Raw genomic sequence first — 10949 nt, forward strand, 5'->3', positions numbered from 1 at the left:
GAAATCCATACGAACCAGGGAGACTCCATTCCAAGGCTATTCTGCTTTAGTAACCACTCTGCTCCAGGAATCACCACAGTCCTTCAATTTACAGAAATCCCAGGTGGAGATTCCCAGGCAAACACTGGATCCAGCTGAAGGGGCAGGCAGGAACGGGGTGGGCAGGCAGGAACGGGGTGGGCAGGCAGGCAGGAGCCTGGCTGGGCCCCCACACTCGCCCCTCTCCCAACAGCCTTGTGGGGAATGGGAGTTGCTGGGATACAGGACTCACTCCATCTGAACAGCAGCAATTTCCAGGCCGGGCTCTGCCAGCAGCACTGATGCAGATCCAACGCCTGCTGGGAACTGCCGGTTTTTCCCGGGACTCTCATCCCAACACCAGCCTGGCCCACACAGGTTCCTATTTGATTTGCTCTCTCTCCACAGCAGCAGCAGAGCCCCGAGGCACAGCCAAGCAATTCCCTTGCCACAGACTCATTTGCATGAAGCAACGAGCCCTCCTCAGGCCCCACACCCCTCTCCCTGGCGCTACTCCTGCCGGGATCCCTTGGATAGTCCCAGAACTGCACTGCCAGCTCCCACTCCTGCTGGGAGAGCCAGGACTGCCCAGTACCTCCAGGCCTCCTCCCAGGCAGCTGCCACTGATGGCAGCAACGACAGGCTTTGGAGAATGCTCGATTTTTTCCAGCATCTTCTGTCCGTCCTGAGAGAGCTGAGTCACTTCCTGAGCGGTCTTGCAGGCTTCGAGCATGCTGGGGGAGGAGAGAGGGATCAGAACATCAGAACGGGACAGGCACTGGGTAACAGCAGGAAAATGGGGGGGTTTCAGCCACTTTGTGCCTCTTTTCCCACAATCTCCAGTGCCTGACAGGCAGGTAAGAGCTATTTAGGCCCCAGTTTTGGATCAGACAACACGGGGAGGGTAAGCCCAGCAGGGTAAGGCCCTGCCCACTGACAAGGGCTGTGCCCGTGGCACTGAATGGGATCCCTTTGCCAGGGCTCTGAAAGCCTTTGGGAGGGGAGGAAGGGTCAGAGGAAGCCTCGAAGAGCTTGCCAGGAAGGGGAGAGCCCAGGATCACTTTTTAGAGCAGCAGATGGCCAGTGCTCTGATGCCACACTCCATCAATTAGAGACTCCCCGTGCCAATTATCCTCCCGGAGACCAGCAACGTTTGCCAGGCAGGAGCAATCTGGGAGGCTGGAGGTGCTGGGGCCAGAGGCACCTCTTAACCACAGCCTGGCCTCTGCTCTGCTCACCAGCTCTACCTACCTCTCCTTCCCACCTGCACAGGGACAAGGGCAGCCAAAAAGGGAACAAGGTTTTGGGGGGCCTATTGGTAATTCACCTTCTTTCCTCAGAGCTTTCTGGCTTTTAATGTCTTTGAGCAACTGTTCTGCCCTGCCCAGGGTCAGTGCCAGGAGCCAACAGCATTCCAGGTCCCAGTGGGCACCCACAGGATGACCCCACACCCTGGAAAAGCTGCCCAGGGAGCCTGGGAGGCTGCTGAGCACAGGGTAGAGCTCCAAACCCTGCCCAGCAGAGGGGCCAGGCTGGAGGGCTGCCAGGCACTCCAACCCAGCCAGAACGAGTCCTGCATGTAAATGATCCGCCCGCTGTGTCCCTCAGGGAAGGACAGTGCCCACCCCGGAGCCAGAATGGGGTTCCTTGGCTGCACCCCAGCACGAGGAAGGAGTGACCAAGTGTCACAGCCTGAGGGGGCTGAACGACTCTCCATGTCCCTCCTTGTCCAGGTTTCACTCCACGTGAGCACCTCTGGCATCCCGTGGCACGTGGATGTCCCTCCCAGCCTCTGCCTCACCCCGGGGGCACACCAGGGACAGACAAACTGCTGCACTGCAGGGACAAACTGCACTGCACTCCAGGCCCTGGCTGCTGGGGTTCAGGGAGAGCTCCCTCAGCCTCCTCCACCCCCGTGCTTACTTGAGATCTGCCCCAGCAATGAAGCAGCCCGGCTTGGAGGAGATGAGCACGGCGCTCCTCACGGCCTCGTTGGCCCAGATCTCGTTCATGACCTCCGTGAACTCGGCGCTCAGCTGCTGGGACAGGGTGTTCACCTGGGGGGAGCAAAGCAGCCTCAGCAGGGAGCTCAGACAGGTGAGGAGCAAAACACCCTGAGCAGGGAGCTCAGACAGGTGAGGAGCAAAACACCCTGAGCAGGGAGCTCAGACGGGTGAGGAGCAAAGAACCCTGATCAGGGAACTCAGACAGGTGAGGAGCAAAACACCCTGAGCAGGGAGCTCAGACAGGTGAGGAGCAAAGCACCCTGAGCAGGGAGCTCAAAGAGGTGAGGAGCAAAGCACCCTGAGCAGGGAGCTCAGACGGGTGAGGAGCAAAGAATCCTGAGCAGGGAGCTCAGACAGGTGAGGAGCAAAGCACCCTGAGTAGGGAGCTCAGACAGGTGAGGAGCAAAGCACCCTGAGCAGGGAGCTCAGACAGGTGAGGAGCAAAGCACCCTGAGCAGGGAGCTCAAAGGGGTGAGGAGCAAAGAATCCTGAGAAGGGAGCTCAGACAGGTGAGGAGCAAAGCACCCTGAGCAGGGAGCTCAGACAGGTGAGGAGCAAAGCACCCTGAGCAGGGAGCTCAGAGAGGTGAGGAGCAAAGCACCCTGAGCAGGGAGCTCAGACAGGTGAGGAGCAAAGAATCCTGAGCAGGGAGCTCAGACAGGTGAGGAGCAAAGCACCCTGAGCAGGGAGCTCAGACAGGTGAGGAGCAAAGCACCCTGAGCAGGGAGCTCAGACAGGTGAGGAGCAAAGCACCCTGAGCAGGGAGCTCAGACAGGTGAGGAGCAAAGCACCCTGAGCAGGGAGCTCAGACAGGTGAGGAACAAAACACCCTGAGCAGGGAGCTCAGACAGGTGAGGAGCAAAGAATCCTGAGCAGGGAGCTCAGATGGGTGAGGAGCAAAGCACCCTGAGCAGGGAGCTCAGATGGGTGAGGAGCAAAGCACCCTGAGCAGGGAGCTCAGACAGAGCCCAGCTCTGCTGTGGGTTGGTCCAGCCCGTGCTGGAACACAGGGAGAAAAACCACCACCACCCCCCAGCCCTGCAGCAGGTCATCTTTGATTAGGAAGTTCCTTCTTAACCTCCCCAACAGTGGGTTTGTGACCTCAGACACTGATTTTATGAGCTCATAAACTGTTTTTTTGTTTGGGTTTTTTTTGTTTTGGTTTGGTTTTTTTTTCTATATAATCATAGAATCACAGGCTGGGTTGGGTGGGACCTTTAAGGGTCATCTCATCCAAGCCCCTGCAGTGAGCAGAGACACCTCCCAGCAGACCAGGCTGAGCATCTCCCCAGCCTCACTGAAAGGTTTGCAATCAGCAGAACAAACCCAGCCTGGGCTCCTCACACCCCACCAAAATCCTCTCATAAAATAGGATGTTTCAAAGTTGGGATTGTAGTTGCTCCTCAGAAGGAAAGTGTATATTAAAAAAAAAAAAGTTCAGGTCTGCTACAATTAATACAAGATCTTTCCTAGCAGGAGCAGTTAAATCTTTATCTCTTGTGTAATATCAGAGCAGCTCAGCCCTTTAGCTTTAAAAACCACTTCCTTATCAAAAGCTCTGCAGCTGCTTCATAACAGAGCATTTCCATCTGTGAGATGACATCTGAAATTCATTTCTGGTTTGCAGGACTCCAACGTGCACTTTTAGATGGACTCCTTAAATGTCATTTACAGAGGTTCCTGCCCTCCAACACCTAAAAGCAACTGCAGCTGTACTGACCTAAAAAAAAAGAAAGTTAGTTCTATTTGTATTGTGTTCATGATAAGAGAATCAAAAGCCTTTATGGATTCCAAATTACTGAAGTATGGACACCCTTTTTAACTGCCTTGAATCCTAGAGCTTAGTAAGACTTAGAATTTTTTTTAAGATTTCTTTAAAATCTAGAATTTCATAAGACCTTGTGCCTGGGACGGAGACAAGTCAGCTTGGCACACACAGAGAATTCCACGAGGCATCTCCAGATGTCTCACCAGACACCCAGAACCTCCTTTCCCTGTTTCTCCTTCGCTCCCAGCTTTGTCAGGCTGCAGGTCAGGGAAGTTCTCAGCCTGCAGTGGGAATCTCCCATACCTTGGAATTGGGGGTGTTGAACCGCACGACGGCGACGTCCCCTTTGATGTCACAGCTCACGTGGGTCCTGGCTGCAGACAAACACACACCCGGCGTCAGCTCGTGCTCGGGGGATTTTAGGAATCAAATGAGTGGGTTTTTTTAGGAGTTAAATTTTATTAGGAATAAAGTGAAAAGCTGCACACTCACCCTGCAGGGCGGCGGAGGCGGAGATGTTCCGGCAGGCATAACCTGAGGGAGAGACGCTGCAGATGTCAAAGGAACCCTCAGCACTCTGAGCTTAACTCTCTCCCAGCTCCCCTGGCCTGCCAAGGGCAGCATCTGGAAAACCCTGAGCGTGGGCCAGTCCCTTCCCTTAGGGCCTGACCCGTGCCAGAGCCAGCCCAGCAGATCCCACAACACTGCAGTGACCTTCCCAGCACAGATCCCACACTGCAGTGACCCTCCCAGTACAGATCCCACACTGCAGTGACCTTCCCAGCACAGATCCCAGACCTTCCCAGCACAGATCCCACACCACTGTAGTGACCTTCCCAGCACAGATCCCACACTGCAGTGACCTTCCCAGCACAGATCCCACAGCACTGCACTGACCTTCCCAGCACAGATCCCACAACACTGCAGTGACCCTCCCAGCACAGATCCCACAGCACTGCACTGACCTTCCCAGCACAGATCCCAGACCTTCCCAGCACAGATCCCACACTGCAGTGACCCTCCCAGCACAGATCCCACAACACTGCAGTGACCTTCCCAGCACAGATCCCACAACACTGCAGTGACCTTCCCAGCACAGATCCCAGACCTTCCCAGCACAGATCCCACAACACTGCAGTGACCCTCCCAGTACAAATCCCACAGCACTGCAGTGACCTTCCCAGCACAGATCCCACACTGCAGTGACCTTCCCAGCACAGATCCCACAACACTGCAGTGACCTTCCCAGCACAGATCCCACACTGCAGCTCCCAGCAACGCTGGGTTAAGAGCAGGAAAAAATCAAAGGCTTCTTCCCAAAGGGAAGAAGCAGGTGGCACAGGGGGGTTTTGCCTTTAGGATGCTCATTCCAGCACTTCTTCACGTGCCAAACTGGGGCCCTTCCTCCACTTTGGGGAGTTTCAGGCACGTTAAACTCCCTGCAGAGCACACACAGACAGCTCTTCTGGGGTATTTCTGTAAAAACACACTCTGGTGCCAGCACACGGTGCCAGGCCAAGAATTACCTCACAGATCTCAGGGGGTACAACTGGCAGGTCACAAAAAGCCAACGAAGTATTTCTTCCTGCCTCCACCTATCACCAAAATAATCAGAATCCCAGGCTGGGTTGGGTGGGAAGGGACCTTAGAGATCATCCAGTGCCACCCCCTGCCACGGGCAGGGACACTTTCCACCAGCCCAGGTTGCTCCAAGCCCTGTCCAGCCTGGCCTTGGACACTTCCAGGGATCCAGGGGCAGCCACAGCTTCTCTGGGCAGCCTGTGCCAGGGCCTCCCCACCCTCCCAGCCAGGAATTCCTTCCCCAGCCTCTCACCCATCCGCATCCCCAAGTCCTTCTCTCCAGGGCTGCCCTAAATCCATTCTCTGCCCAGCCTGTCTTTGTGCCTGGGACTGCCCTGACCCAGGGGCAGCACCTCTCTGAGGCTGCACTGGATCCCACTGCCCACATCCCTGACAAAGATATGGTCCTGATCCCATCTCCTGAGGGAATGCTGAGGGAATGCTCCTTGTCACTGATGTCCAACTGGACACCAAGCCACTGGCCTCAGCTCTGAGTGTGACCATCCAGTTCCTCACCCATCGAGTTACCCACCCTTCAAACCCCTGCCTCCCCAGTTCAGAGACAAGGATGTCGTGTGGGACAGTGGGAATGCTGTGCCCAAGCCCTGGTGCCCGGCTCAGTCCCTCCTCCCTCACCCTCCAACACCTTCACCCCGTCACAGGACACTAAAAGTGTCAGGCACGATTTTCCCTCAGCGAAGTCCCACTGGCTGTCACCAATCACCTCCCTGTTTCCATGTGCCTCAGCACAGTTTCCAGGAGGATTTGCTCCACAAACTTGTCAGGCAGTGGTGTGAGACTCATAGGGCCTGATCCACACCCAGGGGCACCCAAAGGTGTCCTGTCCCAGAGCCCTTGGAACACTCGGGGCACGGGATGGACAAGTTCTGCCCACAGGCTGCTGGCTCATAAATCTCTCTCTGCTCAGGAATTGTGTTTGGCCTGATGATCTCTTGGCACATGAATGAACCCCAGTCCCATGATCTCTCGGCACATGAATGAACCCCAGTCCCACCCCAGCAGCCTCCCACTTCACCCCGAGGATCCCTGAGTGCAGATCCAGGCTGAACCCCTGCCAGAGCTGCTTTCAGCCTGCAGTCCAGTAAAAGGGTTACTTCCAAAGCCCCCCCCACACATCCAGAGGCTGGCACACGGCCAGACAGCCAGGGCAGGGTTCTGCCCAACGCTGATAAAACCCTTAGGGATGGAACATTCCCATTCCCAGCGGCAGGAGGGGAGGAAAATCCGGCGCGGGGAGAACGAAGTGCAAACCTCATCCCAACAGGTGCTGCCCCCTCCACAGCCCCGTGACACGGGCTCAGGGCCGGGGCCCCGCTGCACTTTGGCCTCCTTTCCACCTTGTCCGGGGTGCTGGCAGCAGGGACTGACCTTTGCTCTCATTCCAGAGCCCGGGATACGCGCTGTGATGCCGTGGGGATGGAAATTCAGCGTCAGGCTGTCCCGGCAAACAGGTCTGGGGTGCCTGTGTGTGAGGGTCATGTGCCCACAGAGCATTTTATAAACAAAGAGGGAGCTGATTTCCACTCCAAAGCCACTGGGGAGTATTTCATACCCGCCCTGCGATTGCTGCCTCCAACACTAATTTCCCTAAACCTTTTGCAGGCTGGAGTCAGGTACTCTGGAAAACAAGCACCAACATTTAATTCCCACAAAACCAAGCGTGGCCTGACAAGAGTTTCTCAGCTGAGAGCTGCTGCTCAGCAGGACACGATGCACTTTTAACAGCAGTATTTTAGCCCAGTAACAGCCACAGGGCCTCTTTAAAAGGAAAGTAAGGGCTGAACTACCTCCCCGAAGCCATTCACTCAATCCCTGGAGCAACCTGGTCCAGTGGAACCTGTCCCTGCCCATGGCAGGGGGGTGGAACGAGACGAGCTTTAAGGTCCCTCCCAACCCAAACCAGGCTGGGATTCTCTAAGTTTTTTCCTCTTGCTATGGCTTTCCTTTTTCATATCAGTTTCCAAACAGATTCCACCCATGAAAACCTTCAGCCCTGAATTCCCGTTTGCCTTCCGGTTCTAGCAAAACAGAAGACATGAAGCAGGAAAAAAAATTAATTCAAGGGAACAACAGGACAAATCTCACTCCACTTCAACCTAAACCCTTTTGGGAAATGCTCTGTCAGCAGAGGAACAGCTCCTGAATTTGAGTGAGGTTTCTTTAGCCTGACAGTGGTTTATTTTAAAGCCCAGAATGTTTGTGGGAGACATCCTTCACCTCTGGAACTAAAGCAGCTCTTGGTCCCAGTCACTGCACATCTGCTTTAGCAGCTGATCCGTTCAGCACCACGATGGGAACGTGCCAAGACCGGAGCCAGAAAAATCCTCCTCCAAAACACTTCAGGAGGCAGCACCCAGATGGTGCTGCCACCATGTCCCACCACTCAGCCCAGAATTAAAGCCTTGCAGGTCGACTCCAGTCTCTCTCCTGCGCTCACCCCAACCCAAAGACCATCCAAACCCCGGGACACCAACACTTCTGCTCCTCTCAGGGCTTTGCCAAGGGCTTGGATGCAGCACAGAACAGCCAACACCCCGTCCCAGGGCCCAGCCAGGACCTGCTCCTTCCCACTTTCCCTCTTCCCTGTCGCTTCCTCAAACACCTCCCTGCCCAGCACTTCCCCTTCCCGCCCTTCCACTCACCGGGACGTGGCACGCCACTCGAACTGGGAACGGCATCCATGGGAGATGGCTCAGGGGAAAAGCCTTTTTCCAGCCCTGGAGCACCCCAGGCCCAGTGGGATGAGCGGGATGGAGCTCAGGACACCCGGCCAGGCTGTCCCTGGGAGCTGAGCACGGAGCTGAGACCCGTGAGACAGGGAGCTCCTGACAGACTGAGCCTCCCTCGCTCCGGGAACCCGTTGGTACATGGATGTGGCCCAGCAGGTACAGCCAGCCCTGGAGCTCCCCCGGCTCCTGCCTGCTCCCTGCCTGCTCTGCAGCCCTCCCCAAACACTCTGTTAGGCAGAACGAGGGCTCAGAGCAGCCCCGGGGCTGTTTGTGATGAAGAGTTTCACCAAGAACAAGAATCCCAACCAGCAAGAGCCTGGGAACTCCCTGGAGTTGCCCCAGGTCTCCTCATTAGTGACTGCAGCGCCCTGTCACGTAGGAACTTGCTCCTACCCTGCACGTAACACAGGGATGGTCACAGAACCTTGGGATTGTTTAGGCTGGAAAAGACCTTTCAGAGCACTGAGCCCAGCCCTTAACCCAGCACTGCTGGGTCCAGGCCTGGGGTTAAATGAAAAGCTGCTGGATTTTGGGTCACCACGGATGGTGAACCCTGGGCCCCTCAAAGCACACACACAGCTGGTTTCCAGTGCCTCCCAGGCAGGTCCTTCAGCTTTCCCAGGGCTCCTGGGGACTCCCTGCCCGGATAGTAATGCCAGGAAGCACCAACCCAGCACTGTGAACAGGCAGGAGGGTCCCAAAGCCCTGCCCAGGCCGGCAGATCACAAGGGAGGTGCCTGATGGCAAAATCATGGAATCCCAGACTGCTTTGGGTGGGAGGAGCTTTAGAGCCCACCCAGTCCCAACTCTGCCATGGGCAGGGACACCTCCCACCAGCCGAGGTTGCTCCAAGCCCCGTCCAACCTGGCCTTGGACACTTCCAGGGATCCAGGGGCAGCCACAGCTTCTCTGGGCAACCTGTGCAAGTCCCTCCCTACCCTCCCAGCCAGGAATTCCTTCCCAATCTCCCATCTATCCCTGTCCTCTGGCAGTGGGAAGCCATTCCCCCTTGTCCTGTCACTCCAGGCCCTTCTAAATAGTCCCTCTCCAGCCTTGTTTCCAGCTCCCTTCAGGCACTGGAGGCCCACAATTAGGTCTCCCTGGAGCCTTCTCTTCTCCAGGCTGAACTATCCCAGTTTTCTCAGCCGAGAGACTGTGGAGCACCTGGATACACCTACAGGCTTGGGCACACCCTCCCCATCCTGCAGGGACACAGGGATGCTCCCTTCCCAGGGATACACCTGCGTGCCTGGAGGGCAGCCACAGACACCCAAGGACATGGGGACAGTCTCTCCCTTCCAGGCAGGCACAGGGGGCACTGGGACAGGCACACGTGGAGGGCACAGGGACACTCTCCCTGTGCATCAGCTCACGTGCCAGGACAATCCTGCCTGCAGGGTCTGCCCTCCCTCAGTGCAGGGTCACAGGGACTGCCCCGAGCCGCACACGGATTCCCAAAGTGAGTCCATGTGCCAGGACACAGGGAAGGTGGCTGGGCACAAGAGGGCCAGCCTGCTCTGGGGACTGCCACAGCAGCATGTCCCTCATGGGGGCACAGGCCCCCCCCAGGGACCCCAGGACACAGAGGGACAGACCTGCCCTGGGAAAACCTTGGGGGGGTTTTGGGGACATGCCAGGGATCCCCCTGTGTGACTCACAGGCCGTGGGGACAAACCCCTCGCACAGAGCACAGACACACGTGGGGACACCCCTGAGGGGCCCCTTCCCACCCCAGAGCTCCCCTGGGACACCCCTTCCTCACAGCCCCCGTGGTCATCACACCGCCTGCAGACCCCCCCAGTGACACCCCAACAGTCCCCTGCCCCCACGGCCACAGTGACCAGAAACCCCCTCCACGACACATCCCACTCCTGACGCTCTGAGACCCCCCCAACACCCCTGACACCCCCTGCCAGAGCACCAAGACAGCCCCTCAGTGCCCCCCTACCCCTCAGTGCCCCCCAGCCCCTTCACTGCCCCCCCAACCGTGCCCCCCTCTCGTTCCCTCAGGGTACCTCCATCCCTCAGTGCTGCCCCTGCCTCCCAGTGCCCTCCTTGCCCCTCTGTGTCCCCCTGCCCCTCTTACTCCTCACCGGCCCCCTGACCCCTCAGTGCCCTGTCAGTGCCCCCCTGCCCCTCGCTGTCCCCTCTCCCCTCGCTGTCCCCTCTCCCCTCGCTGTCCCCTCTCCCCTCGCTGTCCCCTCTCCCCTCACTGTCCCCCCGTGCCCCACAGCCCCCGCCGCTCATTACCCCCCACTCCTCACTCCTCAGCGCCCCGCTCGCCCCTTCAATCCCCCCAGTGCCCCCCATCCCTCGCCCCCCAATCCTGTCCCCCTCAGCGCCCTTCGCCCCACGCCCCTCAGTACCCCTCGCCCCCCAACGCCCCCCATCCCTCCCGCCCCAGCGCCCCACCCGCATCCCTCACTTGCTCCCCTCTCCCGCGGCTACACCGCACCCCCCGGCGGGCCTCCCTCTCTCCCTCCGCTCACCGCGGGGCGGCGTCCGGCGGGCCGGCCCTGCCCTGGCGTGTGCCGGGAGGCGGCCGAGGCTGCCGATGGCTCTCACCGCCGCCGCCATCTTCGCCGAGGTCGAATGAGGGAGCGGCCGCCGGGAGGGAAGGGGTCCTCGCACGCCCCGCCCCCTCGCCCCGCCCCTCCCCGGGGGCGCCCTCCGCGCTGCCTGACCCGAGACCCCGCGCCCGCCGCCGCCGCCCCTCGCCCCCCGCGCCGTTCCCGGCGGGTTCCCGCCGGGAACGGCGCGGGGGGCGAGGGGCGGCGGCGGCGGGCGCGGGTGGGGCGCGGGAGCGCGGGTGGCGGGGGACGCGGA

General features: G+C 58.5%; 1 protein-coding gene across 1 annotated transcript in view; it reads right to left on the minus strand.

Annotated features, from left to right (window-relative positions):
- HADHA (hydroxyacyl-CoA dehydrogenase trifunctional multienzyme complex subunit alpha) overlaps positions 1-10718 on the minus strand; it is a 28744-nt gene extending 18026 nt beyond the window's left edge. The window contains exons 1-5 of the mRNA XM_032683452.1: positions 10613-10718; positions 4285-4326; positions 4096-4166; positions 1942-2075; positions 614-752 (exon numbers count right to left, since the gene is read on the minus strand). Coding sequence (XP_032539343.1) covers positions 614-752; positions 1942-2075; positions 4096-4166; positions 4285-4326; positions 10613-10700 — 474 coding nt within the window. The 5' untranslated portion in view covers positions 10701-10718. The remainder of the gene's footprint in view (positions 1-613; positions 753-1941; positions 2076-4095; positions 4167-4284; positions 4327-10612) is intronic.
- Positions 10719-10949: the final 231 nt, after the last annotated feature.

Source organism: Chiroxiphia lanceolata, chromosome 3, assembly GCF_009829145.1.
Source record: "Chiroxiphia lanceolata isolate bChiLan1 chromosome 3, bChiLan1.pri, whole genome shotgun sequence".
Lineage (NCBI taxonomy): Eukaryota > Metazoa > Chordata > Aves > Passeriformes > Pipridae > Chiroxiphia > Chiroxiphia lanceolata.